This window comes from Rhinolophus hipposideros (genome assembly GCF_964194185.1).
Source record: "Rhinolophus hipposideros genome assembly, chromosome: 10".
Classification (NCBI taxonomy): domain Eukaryota; kingdom Metazoa; phylum Chordata; class Mammalia; order Chiroptera; family Rhinolophidae; genus Rhinolophus; species Rhinolophus hipposideros.
This window is the reverse complement of record NC_138056.1, coordinates 41,566,782-41,585,435: the sequence shown is the minus strand read 5'-3', so window position 1 is coordinate 41,585,435 and position 18,654 is coordinate 41,566,782. Positions and strand designations below refer to the sequence as shown.

The 18,654-nt window shown below is 33.3% G+C and overlaps 1 protein-coding gene across 8 annotated transcripts in view; it reads right to left on the bottom strand.

The window, feature by feature from the left end:
- Positions 1–18,654, bottom strand: part of SBF2 (SET binding factor 2) — a 396,450-nt gene that overhangs the window by 132,507 nt on the left and 245,289 nt on the right. For all 8 annotated transcript variants that reach the window (XM_081063396.1, XM_081063389.1, XM_081063390.1 and 5 more), the window contains 2 exons: positions 15,918–16,027; positions 14,394–14,543 (listed from right to left, as the gene is read on the bottom strand). In XM_081063396.1, the coding sequence (XP_080919522.1) occupies positions 14,394–14,543; positions 15,918–16,027 (260 nt within the window). The remainder of the gene's footprint in view (positions 1–14,393; positions 14,544–15,917; positions 16,028–18,654) is intronic.

Sequence of the window (18,654 nt, the reverse complement as noted above, 5' to 3'; positions counted from 1 at the left end):
CTTTGATCAACGTTGCTCAAGCAGTAGTTTGCTGTAATCAGAAGTGTCTGGATGCTGGTAGTAACCACTTTGAGCACCTCTTGTAATTGCAGAAGTCAAACATACTTGTATCCATCTTTTGTTATTGGTGTATATTGAGTATTACAATTTTAATACAGTTTTCCTTTCTTAAAATGTGGATATATATTTTTGGCATACCTGTATACACCCACACATATACACCACTCCCACACATATATACACATTTCCCCTTATATTTATTTCAGTACCTATATATATGTTGAAAACTATGAATTCATATCATTAGCTCTAAATTATTTAAAATCATAGGATTTATTCCAGCGTTCTCCTCTTCCGGATTTGTACCTTATTCTCTATCAGTGAAAAACCTGGCCACCATTATCCTCAATATATTTACTTATTTACTCAGTGTTCTAAATATATTGTGATTCTACTGGGCCACCAATACCACCTCATCTAGACTTCGTGTTTGTATGCAATGGGGCCTGGACTATGCCTGGCTGCCATTACTGCCCTGCCTGAGCCTGCCTAATGATGCTTAAACACTGGGGGAAGGAAGGAAAGGAGTGAGGGAGGGCGGGGAGGGAAGCAGAAGGAGGATTTTACTTTTTAGTTGGTTCTTGCCGGTAAAAAAAAAAAAAGCTATTGATTTTTGTAGATTGATCTTATATTCAGCAACCTAATTGAAACATCTTAATAGTTAAAGTAATTTGTTTAATGTGGTATTTTTCCTGGGCAGAGGATCATATCATCTGAAAACGACAGCTTTGTCTTTCTCTTCTAAAGCTTAGATCTCATTTCTTTTTCCCCCTTATTATTTTTTCAATTGAGATATAATTGACATACAACATTGTATTAGTTTTAGGTGTCAAACATAATGATTTAACAACACTGTTAAGAGTAGTGTTAACAATATCTTTATCTTGCTGTAATCTTAATGGAAGCTTTTCTCTGAAAACAGTTTGCTAAGAATTGTCACAAATACACACTGAACTTTATTAAATGCCTTCTCTGTACTGATTAAGATGATCATACATCATTCTCATTTAATCTATTAATGTGGTGACTTAAACTTAAAAGAATCCTGGGATCAATTCCACTATATCATGACATTTTATTTTTTTAATGCACTCCTGGAATCAATTAGCCAATATTTTATTTAGGAGTTCTTCATTTACATTGATTTGAAAAATGGGACGCTTTTTTTTCTTTCCTTCCAATGTATCTGTTTGGTTTGCAATCAGATTTACACTAGCCTTATAAAAGGATGTCAAAAACATAATGCTGAATGACAAAAGAAACAGAATGAAATATATAACATACTATTTACCTAAATTAAAAATACATGTGCACTAAATAATATGCATGTTTCAAGAACATCTGCATAAAAATAATATATTAAACACAGTAAAATTATTGGGAGAGATTAAGAGCATAATGGTGATAAAAATAAACAAGAAAGGGGCCTTGCATGGACCAGAGATGATCGTGTGTTATAAACTGAGGAGGACCGAGATTGCTCCTGCTGAGCAAGGATGAAAAAAAGAATCCTGAGATCATGGACCTTGGGGGCATCTAGTCCACCTCCCCAACAATGTAGGAATCCTTTTTTCAGCTTTCCTGAAAATGACTAAGGAGTATTTGACGGAATACTCTATGCAAAGGGGATTGCATATCTGTAAAGCTGTCCATTTCGTTGCTGAAAGTTTTAAGTATTAACTCCAATCTTCCCCTTTCCAGACTTACCAAATCGGAGATTCTGATGATAGGACCCAGAAATGCACATTTTAAAAAATTTAAGAAAAGTTCTGAAAATGACTATACCAAATAACAGGGCACTGATTTTTCAAATCTAGCTACATATCAAATTTACCTGTGGAACTTTAAAAAACTACAAATTCTTAAGCTTCATCCCTGGTGATTCTAACGCAGTAAGTATGAACACTGGCTCATATCCGTGAGAGCACTGTCTATTAGAACAGTATAGATCAGCTGTATGTGAACTTTAAGTTTTACTTTCAAGCAAGGGTCATGAACTATCAAACTATCCATCATATTATCTTAGATATTCCTGTGCACACAGATGCAAAAGTGAACAGAGGCTGGTTCTAGTTGAGGATTGGATTATAGCCAAGAAAGGGTAAAAGCTCCTGGCCTGTATAGGGACGGAAACTGCTGAGGCAAGCAGTTACTTATATTACATTCATTTATTTGTTTACTCATTCATCAAATTTTCTATCTGCGGACCATGTGCCATGCATAATGGGTAATATAGTTAAGTCAACAGGCAATTTCATTACATGTGATATGCGCTATTGCAGGGTCACGGTGGATAGGGTGGGGCAATACAAGACACAGTGGAAGCACATAGAAGTGGCTACCAATCCATAATTGATGGGCTGAGGAAGGCTTCCAGGAAAAAGTGACATATAAACTGAGATTAAGGGATAAGTAGGAGTTAGCTAGGTGAAAGGGACAATTAAGGGAGTGGAGTAGAAAGAAATAGTGTCCAAACTAAGGCAGTAAAATGTGCAAAGGCTAGAGGATTGACAGCAATGAAAGACGAAGCTGTAGAGGTAGGAAGGGCCCAAGATATGATTAGAATTTACTCTGAGGGCAAAGGGAAAGGATATTAAGTTAGGAAGTGACAAGATCCAACGTGAATTGTACAAATATCATTTTGGTAAAGCAAGGAAATAGACATAGTAGAGTGATGGGTCAGGATGAATGTAGGGAGATCAGGTAAGAAGTTGGTGCAGTAGCAGTGTTAAGAAATGTTGGTGACTTAAATCAGGAGAGTGGAATTTATGGATCGAGAAAAGTAGATGGAGTTGAGAGACACTGGGAAGCAGAATCTATAGGTCTCAGTGTCTGATCAGACATGAGGATAAGACTAAGAGAAAAGAGACTAATTCCATGTTTTCGGCTTACTGGTGCCATTTGTTGAACTAGAAAACTCAGGAGTAAGAGTTTGTGGGTGATGGCTAGAAATGAGTCTAAAAGATGATTATTTCAATTTAGAACATAACATCTAAATAGCTTTGTGACATTCAAGTAAAGACGGATGATAACCACAGAATACTCAGTTCTAGAACAGAGGAGGTAGATTTGGACTTGAGGTACAGATTTGGAAGGCATAAGTAAAGATGGTAAAGGGAATGAGTAAGATTGCCTAGGGGAACTTAGGTTGGGGGATCTAAATATTAATCTACAGATGCAAGTGAACATCACCTTTTGCAGGATCGGGGAGGAGAAGCCCTACCAAAGAGACTGAAGAAGAGATTCAACAGAAGTAGAAAACCAGGAGAAATGGTATCATCACAGGTAAGGGAAGTGGGTTTTGCAAAGAGGTGGCAGTGGCCATCACCAAATGCTACCACTAGATTTATCAATGAGTTTTGATCAATGATCTTGGTTGAGTGATGGTAGCCAAAGATTTGGCCTTAATCTTACAGCTGTTAGAATAGCTTCCTTTTAATGAATTTTCTCCTAAATCTAAAACTCAAAGCTGTTGACAACCAAGTTAGTTCCTTGATAAGTAACTTAGAAAAGTAGACTTTTATTTCAATAATTACTGCTTCCATGGAATTATATAATCATTCATGTATTCAAACAATATCTGAATACTTTCTATATGCCAGTTGCTGTACTGGATATTGGATATACAACGATGAATACAAACAAGGTCTGTTTTCATTCAGTGAAAGTGGGGGCTTTTCAGTAGCAATTGTTATTATATTTTAAAAAATGAAAATAAAGATCTACAAGTTTCCAGAATACAGGTTCCTGATCTAAACTTAAATTTAATTATAGAACATCTATTGCCACAATTTTTGAAGAAACAGTACCAGTGAGTTAAAGTCATAAACAAAACAAAACACAAACTAGATTTAGAACTCACCTCTTCAATTTACAAGCTGTGTAATTTGGGAAAATTACTTAATTTCTTTGAGCCTGCTTTCAGGGGTAGTAGTGATTGTATCTGACTCAGCTTCAGAGCCAAAAAAAGCTGGTTGTGTGACGCAGTCAGAGTGACAGGGGTACCCAAGAAGGAAAAGAACAGGGCAATTATAGATGCTGACTAGGTGGTTCTTTTATGAGGGGGAGAGGGAAATCAAAGCAGAGTTGGGGAACAGTGATGAGAAGTAGTAACTGACTTTGTTCAATGGCCCCTTCTCCTTAGGTCACCCTCCATAAGAAGTAAACTGAAGGATGACGACAACATGAAAAGAATGTGTACATGGTGAAGCTTGTAGACTGCGAGCTTCATTATAGCATGACCTCGTTGAGCTGTTCTGTTCAGACACTCTTATATCTCAGGATCTTTAGTAAAATCTTTCTTTTTAGCTGGTCACATTTCTCAGAGAACTGTCTTCCAATGTCCTGCCTTGTTGGCAGGCTGCCAGAGTTCTGAGAGCTGAAGGGAAAGTTGATTGGTATTCTCAATATTTGGCATTCACTTAACCTCCTTGCTTACAACAAAACAGAATTTCTTTCAGCCAGACCTAGTGTCTCCCAGGCTAGTGATGTCCTCTCTCTTAAAAATAAATACACAAACAAACCTCTAATCTTCTGTCAGGGTGGGTAATGGAGAGGCAGCTGGCTGTTTACATAGAACTGGAAACGGATCTGGGAGGAGAATCCAACTGCATCTTAAGGAGACTTTCAACCAATCCTCTTTTTAACGTTTTAGCCCTATCATAACCTCCTGCTTTCAGAGATAACTTGATGTGTCTAATTACTGAGCCTTTTGCTGTCCTGCAAATTGGGCTGCTTCAAGGCTTTTAACAATTGTCAGTTAGGAAAAGGCTTTCTTGGGTCTGCTAAGCAAGGTCACTTATCTATCAGTATTCTATATTCTAGTTTCCAAAATGTTGTTGTTGTCTCTTGTTTTGCATGTGTCTATGTATTTTTAAAAATTCTTTACTTTTGTTTTAGTGGTACTTGGGATAGTAGCTGAGATTAAATGTACATTCAATCTTTTCACTTTAACCAGAAGTTACTCCATTTACTTCTCTCATCTCATCTCCCACTACCTTTCTATACTACATTCAACAACATGGAGAGATTTTTCAATTTGAAAACACACAGGCCCTCTATATACTTTTTTCTATTGGCAAATCCTCTGTCTGGAATACTCTCCTTCCTAATCCTTGTCTGACAAATGCCTTCTGTGACCATCTCCCTTCCATTCTAAATCTAGTAACCCCATAACAGGAACTATATTACTTTTTCACACATCTCTATGAGTGCACACACCACTACATTAAAAATATTGGTTTACCTGTGAAGTTTTTCTTTTAGACTGAACTCCTGAAGAACCAGGATAATATCTTAATCATCTCAGTATGTCCAGTACTTAGTACCTACTACAGACTGGTTCGCAGTAGAAATCAGTAAATGTGTGAATAGAAAGAAAAGGAGTAAAATACAAATCCTCATTAAACAAGATGTATTTTACCAATTAATATAATCTTAATGTGTTAGTCTATTCCAGAATGATATGTGGTTTATAAACAACAGAACTTTATTTCTCACAATTCTGGAGGTTGGAAGTCCAGAATCAGGGTGCCAGCGTGGTCAGATAAAGGCTCTCTTCAGGGCTGCAGACTTTTCACTGTATCCTTAGAAGGGGTTAGGGAGATAGTTGACTCTCTTTTAAAAGGACATTAACCTCAGTTGTAAGGGCTCTGCCATCATGACCTAATCACCTCCCAAAAGCCCCACCTCCTAATACCATCACATTGGGGGTAAGTTTCCTAATGTATGAAACTAGAAGGGCACATTCAGATCACAGCATTTAACAACATCCCCAAAATTTGCTACCATATACGTACAAACTGGTCATCAGTGCTTGAGTGTCTAAAAACTTCTAGATTAAATCAATCTGATGTGGAAAGTTTGGGGTTCCAGAAGAGAAGTCTTTTTTCCCATACTTTTAAACTCCTATATGGTTTCTTACATTACTCAGAGCCCTTAGCCCAAGAAGCCCAATATAAGAATTTATCCAACAACCAATGAAATTTTATAAAGACATTTTGTTGGTGACTGGAATTTTCATCTGTGACAAAATCTGAGGTTTGACTTTGAAGCCTCTCCTCTTTAATAAGGCAGCACCCTTGATTACTTTAGAGATACTGACCACATCCAGCTGAAGTCACACTGAGCCCACAGTTTAGTAAATCACTTTTTTTTGCTTCACAGTAAGGCTTTTTCAATGAATTGAAATTCACCGATTTACATTCTGGTACAAGTTCCTGATTTTGTCACAGACTATTACTTTGAATAGTACTGTATTCGATCATCTCATTATATCCTCCATGTATCTTAACCGCTCTTCCATATTTTCCATTTTCTTGTCTCTCTCTGCTCCATTATACCTAATTGCTTCAGACGTGTATTCTGGTTCACTATAATTCTTTCACTGTATCTAGTCTGATGTTTAACTTATCCCTTTTCTGTAATTATGGATTTATTTCTTTGTTTACTTATTTTATCCTCCAAATTTCAAATGTATATCAAAGTTGAATTTTACAATGAACACCTGTATACTTACAATCTAGAATGTATCATTAAATGTTCACTATGCTTGCTTTATCATTTATCTATCCATCTACCTATCCATTAATCCGTCTTATTTTTGGTGCTTTTCAAAGTAAATCACAGACATCAATTATACCTCCCCCTAAGTGATTTAGCATGCATATCATTAATTAGAGTTCCATATTTGGTTACGCTTTTCTTTTGCTGCACAATTTACATAAAATAAAAATATAAATATTAAGTGTACATTCACTTAGTTTTGACAAATAAGTCATAATGTTTTTAAGATTTATCTAAATGGTTGCATGTATTGTTAACTTGTTCATTTTTATTGCCTAATAAGAGTACATTATATGAATATATGATAATTAAAAAAAATCTATTCTCTGACTGATGGACTCCTGGGCTGTTTCAAGTTTTAGGCTCTTATGAAGGAAACTCCTATGAATACTTTTACGTAAGTCTTTTTTGTAGATGTTTCCCTTTTCTTTTCTTTTTTTTTTTTTGATAAGACCCAGTGGTGAAATTACTGGATGATAGGATAAACTTGCTTAGATTTATAAGAATCTCTCGACTTTTCGCTGAGTGTACCAGTTTACACTCATAACAATAAAGTGTGAAAATTCCTTCTCACAGAACAACTTCAAGATCACAAAAAGCAGTTACTTTACAATCCTGCCAATATTTGGTGTTGTCAGACTTCTGGTGGTTATACAGTACATTTGATGCATGAACAACACAGGTTTGAACTGCATGGGTCCATTTACACGCTGATTTTTTAAAATAAATAAATACCTGTACTTTTTTCAGTATAAGGTTGGAGGTACAAACATGCAGAAGGCTGACTGTATATGACCTATGACCATATATTGACCTATGCCATTTTATATAGACTTGAGCATTCATGGATTTTGGTATCCGTAGCAGGGGCGGGGGCGGGGGGGGGGGCTGTCCTGAAAGCAATTCCCCTTGGACACCAAGGAACAATTGGGTGTAATTAAGTTTTGGGGAGAATCAAGTTATACTCGGATTTTTTACAGGGGGAGGTCAGTTCCCCAACCCCTGCGTTGTTGAAGGGTCAACTGTATTATCTCATAATGGTTTTAATTTGCATTTCCCTGGAGACTAATGGTATTAACACTTCTTCACGTGTTTACTGATCATTCACATACCTTATTTTGTAAAGTGTCTGTTCAAATTGTCCAGTTTTAAAAATTAATTTGGCGGCTTCTTAAGTTGTAGAAGTTCTTTCTATAAACATGACACACCAGTTTTTTGCCACATATGTATTTTGGGAATATTTTTGTCCCAGTCTTACCTATTCATTTTCTTAATGGTATCTTTTGATGAGCATAAATTTTAATTCTGATGAAGTACAATAATCATTTTTTTCTTTTTTGGTTATCACTTTCTGTGACCTAAGAAACCATTGTCCATTCCCAAATCATGAAACTACTCCATGTTTTCCCCTAAAAGATCTGTGGCTTTATATTTTTTGTTTAGGTCTATGCTCTACCTCAAATTAATTCTTGTGTTTGATGTGAGATAGAGGTAGAATATCCATTTTAACATAGGGATATTCACTTACTCTAGCACTATCTGTGGAAAAAACTTCTCTCCCTATTGGATTACTTTGGTGTCTTTGTCAAAAAACAAACAAACCATAAATGTGGGTCTGTTTCTGGGTGCTCTTTTCCACCGATCTATCTGTTGATGCTTGTCAGTACTACACTGTCTTGATTATCTATCACAGGCTGATAGTAAGTCTTGAAATCAAGTAGTTTAAGTCCTCCAATTTTGTTCTTTCTCAAGACTGCTTTTGCCATTCTAAGTCCTCCGCGTTTCCGTATGAATTTTAGACTCAGCCTGACAATTTCCAGAAAAAAGTCTGTTACAATTTTGCTTGAGATTGCATTCAACCCATAGACCCATCTGCAGAGAACTGACATCCTCTGAGTTTTTACTTTTAATTATTATATAATTTAAACTTACCTGGTCAATTTTATTAGTCTCGTTATTTGCTTATTTTGTATTCCATCTTTTATTTATTTAAATATTTTAATTATTATATATTCAAATTGGATAATTCCAATACATAAAGTCTTTGGTGGCTCTAGATCTGTTGTTGGTTCTGTTGACACTAATTCATACTGGCTCATTTCCTTGGTATTTGGTCATTTTTAAATTGTGAGTTCGTATCTTACTGAATTTAATCTATGGGGATCCTGATTGCCTAAACTAGGGTGGCATTATTCTAGAACGGATTTACAATTGCTTCTTCTGGAAGCAGAAGCGAGGGGCATGCCACTGAATAGGGATTATCTATCTTATTCTTCTTCCATGACCTAGCCTGATGCAAAACTCTCAAGTTCAACCAGCTCTCTTTATAGAGGCCAAAGCTTAATTGTGCTTACAAATCTGGTTTTCCCAACTGCTAATTGCTCAGAATTTGGTTTTCCCTGTTTGTCCATTTCTTGAGAGTAAAGGCTTCCTTTTCCACTTGGGAAAAGCAATGTATCAAAATAATTTTGCGGGGGTAATTTTCTAAGATCTATTGTTATTTTAGTGAGAGGGTCCATCATAGCGTGCAGTTTGTTACGATTCTGGAAATGGAGGATTTCACTGTATTTTCAAATTATAATTTGTTAAAAGAGCATAGCTAAGATCTTGACATGTAAAGTTTTCATCATCTATCTGCTAAAATGGAAATTGCTAAGGCCATGATATTTTTAGAGATTTATAGTAGCTTCAGTTATAAAAAATACTAAAATATGATGAGGTATTTGAAATAAGATGATATGTAGGAATAATCTAAAACCTCTATAAACCAGTTCTTTAAAAAATTATCCTGGCATTGAAATAACCTGATAAATAGAGTAAGCCCTTGGCAGTACTCATGTTCCATTTCATTTTCCCTTGAGGATAGGAAAAACAGAATAACTTCAAGATCACGAAAAGCAAAAATTACCAAAGTTTTTGAATCCTTACCTAAAAAATAGTTTATTTAGTTGGTGTTTCTTTTTAAAACACCAGCACAGATGTTTGGCCTCTTTGCCTTGACTCTACGCTTTCGTAAAAAATGTTCAGAATGTCATGTTAAATTCCCTCAAGTAAGGTTGTTACAACAAGAATATAAATACTAATAAATCCCAAGTTGGTAATAAATAACCCATTAAAATAAGAATATCACATGTGAGTCCATTTATAACTCAGAAGAGCCTCTCTATAATGTTAAACAACAGCATGCGCTGGGATGAAGATAGGATCCAGTTTTATGGATTTATGAAATATTGAATTATAAAATATTACATGCCCTTCAGTCCAGGTATACTTGAAAGCAGAAAAAAAATCCATGCCTTCTTTTTTCAGAAATATAATTATTCAAAGGCAAAAAAAAATATTTGTAGTCCAAGGGTATCTGACAAGTCAGTAAGTGACTTACTAAGTAGTATATGATAAAATTAAGTTTAGAGAAAGTCTTATAATTTAGTTCTTCAGTTAATAAACAGCACAGACAGAACTAATGGTAAAAAGCATCCTAAAATAGTTTTTGTAGTTTTATCACCAATTAGTTTAGGGAATCAGGAAATTACCTAACTTTAGGGCTTCTAGAAACCTTGATCTGTATAATGAGAATACCAAAGTAACATTAACAAAGTAACAAAAGACATGTGGCTTTTTTTAGGGCAAATTTATTATGTTGTATTCTTCTCATAAAGTTGTGATAATTACCTTTCTACAAAAATGAGAATCTTCTTTTAAAAATATTATAAAATAGATGCTTGTTATATTTTATATAATTTACCGTGTGTGTGTGTGTGTGTGTGTGTGTGTGTGTGTGTGTGTGTGTGTGTGTAGCTGAGAAAGGTTTGTATTGAAGGTCAAAACTCTTTCAATCCATATGCCAGACATAATCACTATTAAGAATTTAGTGTAAATATACTTCCAGATTTTGAGAATGATATACATACATACATACATACACACATGTGATTTAGGTCAAAAATAAAATCATATCTACTTTATGTAACTTCCTCTTTGCTCACTTAGCAATACATAAGTACAATATGGGTACATATTATAGATGCACCTCTTTGTACTTAATAGCTGAAGAATATTCCAAAGAAAAGCTGTACCATAATTAAATTAATATCCAAATGGTAACATTTGGTTGCTTTCAATTTTTGCTATTATAAACTTTTATAGTGAGTCTCTTATACTCTAAAGTTAGATTATATTTCCCGTAAAAATGAATCATCATTTATCTTGTCAATTTGATTAAAGAAGATACAAAGAGCTTGTTGTAAGATTACGATGCTTGATTTTAAGTTAGAATTTCTGAGAAAGACACCCTTTGAAATAGTTTTGTAAAGATAAACATATCCTGCAAAAAAATCTAATAGCAGTGCTTTAAGACATAAATGTGTGTAAGTTATAAGGTTATATAAAGAATAATGATATAATGAACACCCATATACCTAGTTTAAGAACTAGAGTATTAACATTACCTCTGAAGATCTCTATGTTCACTGCCCTTCCTCTGTCCCCCAGAGGTAATTTTCTTCAATATTCTGTTAATTATTTCCTTGACTTTCTTTTTTCCTACCTTGATTGAGGTATAATTGGCAAATAAAACTATGGTGTACAATGTGATGATTTAATATACATATACATTGCCTTGCTTTTCTTTAATTTTACCACATACAGTATATTGTATCCATAAATTAAATATCCCTAAATAATGTTACATGTTTTGAATTTTATCTGAATGGAACCGTATTGTAATTGAATTGCCTTTGTATTTTTGTACAAAATTATCTTAATATTCATCCACATTGTTCATTATAGCTGTAATTCATTCATTTTCTCAGTTAAATAATATTCCAATATAACAGGATACCATAATTTACATATCTATTCTGCTGGCTGGCATATGAATTGTATCAAGTTTTCTGCTATTTCAGACAGTGAACATTTTTGTACATGTCTCTTGGTGTATGAGGGCAAGAGCTCCTCCAAGAATAGAATCACTGGATTACGGAATATATTCATATTCAGCTTTATAGGAAAATGACAAATTATCTTATTTCGTGTTATCTTATATCTTATTATATTTTTTAAAGTGACTATACCATTTTATATTCTAACCAGCAGAGTTTACATGTTCCATAACTTCACCAATACTTAATATTAGATTTTTTAATTACTATAAAATAGTGAATATAAAAGGCTATCTCATTGTGGTTTTAATATAGATTTCTCCAATTATTGACCTGGATCATCTTTTTATACACTTATTATCCAAATGGGTTTCCTTTACTTTTAGATACTTTTTTAGTTCTCTTTGCCCATTTAGAATTTGGGTTGTCTTTTTCTTATTGATTTATAAGAGTTTTTATAATCTGAATACTAATCCGTTGATAGGCATATGCTTTGCAAATAACTTTCCCTCTGAGGTTTGCATTTTCACTCTCTTTGTGGTATTTTTGATGAACAGAAATTCTTAATTTTAATGTAGTCAAATTAATCTTTTCTTTTAAGGTTGACACTATTTGTTACTTAACAAATATTTTCCCCACCCCAAAGTCATAAAGATATCTCCTTTATTCTGTTTGAAAAATTGTATAGGTTGTCTTTTCATATTTAAGTCTTTAATCCACATGAAACTGATTGTAGTGTATGGTGGGAGGTATCTAGATTTTTTGTATGCATGAGACATTATGTATACATGGTCACCTAATTGTTCTGGCATTATTTATTAAATTTTTCATCTTTTTGACACTTAGTTGAAGTGTTAACTTTGTCATAAATTGTGTTTCAATGTATGTGTACATCTGTTTATGAACTCTATATTCTATTCCATTGGTCACTTTGTTTGATTGTCCAATATCGCACTGTCTTAATTACTAAAATCTTAAACTAATTTAAAAAAATTTTAAGTTTTATAGAGGTACAACTGACAAATAAAACGATAAGATATTTAAGTGTTGATTGTAATGATTTGATATATGTATACATCGTAAAAGGATTCCCAAATTGAGTTAATTAACATATCCATCACCTTACATACTTACCATTTTTTTGATGCAAACATTTAAGTTCTACTCTGTAAGCAAATTTCAATTACATAATACAGTGCTTTCAACTATAGTCAGCATGTTTTATATCATATCCTCAGGCCTTATTCATCTTATAGCTAAAAATTTGCATCCGTTTCTAAGAGTTTGACTATTCCCCTCCCCGCCCCCGTCCCAGATTCCACATGTAAGTAACACCATGCAGTAGTCTCTGGCTTATTTTCATTTAGCATAATGTCTTCAAGGACCATCCATTTTGTCACAAATAGTACGATTTCCTTCTTTCTCATGGCTAAATAATATTCCTCTGTGTGTGTGTGTGTGTGTGTGTGTGTCACACATATCATCCTTATCCATTCTTCTACTGATGGACACTTAGGTTTTATTTCTGAAGCTTGGCTATTGTGAATAATGCTGCAGTGAACACGGGAGTATAAATACTTCTTTAATATTGTTTTCATTTCCTTTGGATATACCCAGAACTGGAATTGTTGGATCACATGGCAATTCTCTTTTTAATTTTTTGAGGAATCTCCATACTGTTTTTCATACATTCCCACCAACAGGGCACAAGGATTCCTTTTTTTCTACATCCTTGCCAATACTTATTATCTAGTCTTTTTGACAATAGCCATTCTAACAGATCTGAGGTGGTTTTGATTTGTGGTTTTGATTTGCATGTCCCTGATGATTAATGACGTTGAACACATTTCCATGTATCTATTGGCCACTTGTATGTCTTCTTTTAAATTAATTTTTGATATCTGAAAGGCCAATTTCCACATTTTTCTTTTCTTTTTAAGGAGTGTATATATTAGTAATTTTTATGGTTTTGCTCTTCCAGTTGGGATTCTGATGGGAACTGCATTGCCTCTTATTTTGGGGAAAACTGATTTATATAATTTTATAATACTGAGTCTTCCAATCTATGAACATGGCATATCTTTCCACTTATTTAGACTTTCTTTCATCCACATAGAATTTTATTATCAATTATACCCTGTAATTCTCCAATTTACCAGAATTTAACATGCATTTTGTTCAGGTTCTCTGGAGTCCCACAGATTGTCTTTGAAGTCTTAAAATGTAATTAAATTAATGTTTAATTACATTTTTCTCCTTGTGCAAAAAGTTTGAGAGAGGATTTTTACATCACTTGTAAAGAATATGATGCTAATGTCACAGAATATCTGAAAAGGGAGACAGGATGGGGAAACCAAATTATTTGCTTCTTCTAAATTATGTCTTCATGATTTTGTGGAAGTTCGTATCTGTAAGATCATACACATATTTTGAAGCTGTCTATAAATGTATTTTTGTGCTTCACACATACAAAGTGCTAGTAAATACTTAGCTGAGTAATTCATTAATCATTTGGATTATCCACCATTCAGTAAACTCTACCTTAAAAATACAACTGAAAACTGACTAGAAAGGGCTGACATGAATACAGGAATTAAGTAACATATAACAAAATATTTTAAAGATGACTTCATTTTCAGAAAGCTTGCTTACAGAACTAGTAAAATAACTTAGTACTTTTCAAGAGAAAACAAAGAAAGAATGAAAAACTTTTACTATTTTACAGAGTAATAAATTACTGTTTCTGACAGAAATGGTATGGATATTGGCTCTTTATCCTATAAGCTGTGGAAGGATCAAGAAGTTGATATATCAGTAATTACTGAATCTCCTGGAAAAATAAAAAGTATTCTCAATTAAAAAGAATCAACTGAAAGAACTAAAAATTACCTGTAGCGTACAGTTCATCATCCTTATTATGTAGTCAAACTGTTGATGGTCTAATATTGCTCGGTTTTGCTGGACATGCAAACCCAGTTCATCAGTGAGACACTGTCTTGCTGCCTTTCCTTTAAGGGCTCTCAGGGCAGCAGGAAGGGTCTAAGGATAAAAGAGGCAGAAGTGAACAAAAGGCACTGGAAAAAAAAATTAACTTTTAATCTCACTGAAAATTTAAGTGCATCTTGTAAACCGTTTAACAGTTATTAGTAAAATTAAACCAGAAAAGAGTTGCTTTGAAATTAAGAACAATTGTAAATAAGAGGATTTATAGTTATTTTTATTTGTAAAATAGTATGAAAAATAAGTAGAATTAGTTTATGTGATAAATTTAAAAAACATTAACTATGCTTTAAAAAAAAAAAAAACTCATCAAAACTTTGGTCACCAAAATGACTGCTGCTTCAGATCACAAGTCAAAGCCACAGACACTCAGATACCTTCTTTCAATAACTGGCCACATCTCCATGACAAGAATAAAGAAAAATTAAAATGACAAGAAACACAGGTGGCTTTCTACTTAAACTGATCAGCTATGTAATCACTACTCAGTTTTAATTTTATGACTGGAAAATTCTACAGTATCTTCTCCTCATTTCAATATCACAATAAAGAAAGAAAAAGGACTCAGAGCAACAAATAGAAATCTTTAGGTTTATTCATTAAAATTCTTTCATTTCATCACTCACAAGAATGCCTCATCCAGTTCACCATGTAAAGCCTAGCTAATATACTTTATATGAAATAATAAAAAGTTTATTTAACTTTGAAAACCTGAAAAATAAATGGACAAATCAGCCCCCCAAAAAAGGAAGTGAAGAACTCTGGGAGTAGGAGGGCATAGTAGTATTATAGGCAGGTACAAGAAACAGGATGTGAAAGCTGAAAGAAGAGAAGCAAAACAATAGTCTGTAACACTTCAAATGTAAGAAAAAATGGAAACCAAACAACCTCAAAACATAAAGAGGCTTGGGGTCATTTAGTGTGAGGGTAAAAACTTTACTCTTTACTTGACATGCTTTACTATCCCCTTGTAATAGATGTTCAGAACTATGACAAGTCACTAAGGAAAAGTTACATTATGTTTAGCATGTTTTATTAAAGGCTAGAAATGTGCTTTATTGAAGTACATTTAAGTTGAATACTACAGTTTCTATGATTCATTACTTATTAGATTCTTTGTAATAAATAAAATTATATTTAAAATGTTAAGTTTCTAAACAATATGCCAAAAGAGGATTTAATGAACAACGTGTAAAGTTTGAGGGAAAAAAATGACTACCAATATTTCTCTGGAAGCCATATAATTGGGTTTGGCTAAGATTATAAATTTTAGACACTATTTATTTAAAATGATCAAAACACTTGACAAGAAAAAAAGGATGAAATTAGGGGAGAGGCCAGTTAGCAACCCAAGCATGTAAAACTGAAAGGAAAATGATGAATTCTTACTTGGAAAAGATGGCATTTTATTACCTTTTCAGTCTCCAATGTTTTATTTTCAAATATAAATGAGATGCAGTTTCTAACAACTTCCAATCTCTGTGCACTGTTGAAAACTGTTGTCACCTTATCCATTATCGAAACTAGTAAAGGAATATAAAGAAAACACAAATAAATTAAAAACTCCTTAGGCAATTATAAAAGCGAAAGAAATATTACTGTTTACAGTTTCTACGACCGACACTTAGAATTGTTTTTTTCCCCTTGTTATATGGCATTGAAGGTATTCCACTTCATTACTTTCATTATATTTTTAGGTTTTGAAGTGTCCGCTAGTCAATGGTTTATTGAGGATAATTTCACAGGATAGATTCCAATGATAACACTTAAATCTTATGCAAAGTAATTCATATTACACAGTAAAATTATATTAAGAAAAGCTAAACATTTACTTTAACTTAATTATAAACAAACTGATAAGAAATGTTTGGAGTACAAGATCATGCAAAGTAGCTAATATTTATATGTAAGAGGGCTACTAATGGAAAAAGAAGTTGATATGTCTAAGACATTACCAAAGAAAAACCACACACCACAAAAAATTAGAATCTATTAATACAAATTAGAGTAGAGGGAACTTGAAGAAGCACTGTACAAAAAGAGGAATGATCATAGCCAAATAATTGTTATACAAATTTGGGATAGTCACTTTTCAGTCCTGTGAACTTAATACCTGTAACCACTACCATAATGTTGGATAATTCTAGTCTATTACATAGGCTAAAATTATTAAAAATAAATTTAATTTATTAAAAGAATGCCAGAAGGACATAAATGAAGGTAGCATTTGTTAAACAGTATAATTTCTCAAGAACTATACTATATCATTTGTACAAATGAGGTAGCATCAATAATTCTTAAGCCAAAAAGAAAGATCCCTTATATTTCATGGCTGTTCTTAGAATGAATCTATGTAATTGCGTAATCCCTTCGGCTCCCCGCCAGACCTAACAGGAAAGACTATCATACCTTACCCACTAGCATCTCTTCAATTTCATCAATATGAAACCTCATATCCTTCAAATCATTTAACATTTTTTGTGTGGAAATAATTATAAGCTCACAAAAAGTTGCAAAATAGTGCAGAGAAGATCCATGCACTCATTACTCAGCTTCCCCCAACGGTGACATCTTACATAACTATAGTGCTGTATCAAAATCAGGAAATCAATTGGTGTAATATAATTAATGAGACAACAGATCTTACTTGGAAAGCACTAGTTTTCTTCAAATCATTTTTAATGTAACATTATTTAATTGTTACATAATTTAATGTAACATTAATTTTCTGCATGATCATGATGGTTAAATAGATAATTTCACATGACTTTTCTTCTGAAATGCTCCTTCTTAATTGCGAGCTCTGGTGCTTCCCACACATGTTGGTTAGTGGCATAGACTCAAACAGAAATCAATCTATATTTAGTAGAAAACTTCTTAAGAGTCTCCAAATAATACCATATAACTTTATTGAGAGAGTAACATCTTTTAAGCTATGTTTATAAACTTTTAATTCTAAAATATCTTCAGCAGTATTTTAAATTTTTTTTAGGACAAGCCGTTAAAACACATGCGCACGCGCATGCACACACACACACACACACACACACACACACACATTTTCTCATAATGAATCTGTTTACCATCTGTGAATTATTATTTTCCTTTGGGGACTAAGACTTAGTTCACTCCCAGAAGAAAGTTCTTCACTTGGAGTTACTGATACTTTGGGGATTGGCCAAATCCCCAGTTGTGGCATTCCAATACTAGCTTTCTAACATTTTGATAACAGCTCTGGTTTATGGGTACCTAACGTCCGAGGATGTCAGGTTTGGCTAGCAAATGCTAGTGCCAGGCAATCATCATTTCTCTGGCCCCTCTGAGGAACATGTGTAAACTAATTAACTTCTCAAAATGCAAATATCTCTTAAGATGACAGAGTAATTCTACATTCATTAAATATCATGTAAAATGAAATATTCATAGCTTTTAATTTTAGTACAAGGGAAATCCTGATTCTGATTGACCCAAATGAACCAGAAAGTTGGATACAGGCTCCTGCATTCATTCATTCATTCATTTGTTCATTCATGCATTTTGGTTTACAGGAAGTGCATGCAGGGCCAAGTACAGAGTCATGTGTACCTCCAAATGCATCTAAAAAGAGAATTTGATGTGAACTGAAAACGAAGTAAAGAAGAGTATACAAAGATAATATTGAAACAATTGGGGCTATTATTCACGCAAATTAAATTTTAAACAAACTTCTAATCTGTTCATGTGGGTATTTAAATAAAGTATTCAATCAAATTATAAATATTAAAATTACGTGACCAAAATCCTTCAAAAAATAACTATTTAACCTAACATGTCTACCTTCTCCGTCCTCTTGTCTACATGAAGCTACAATCGACATTTAAGTAAAGGCTGTTAATTCTTAAGAAAATAATGGCAAATTAACATTACTAAATAAATAATAAGTAACATTAACATTACTACATAAACATTAATATATAAATCATTAGCATTATTACATAAATAATATAATTATAAATTGTTATCTATTAATAATAAAATTACATTCACTTCTGGGTATGATGGAACTGTTTGTAGCAAACTAAAACTCCTACCAGGAACAATTATAAAAGTCAGATAAAATGCAAAAACTATTTTAATATATCATTGCACTACAGAAGCACAGGATTAGAGG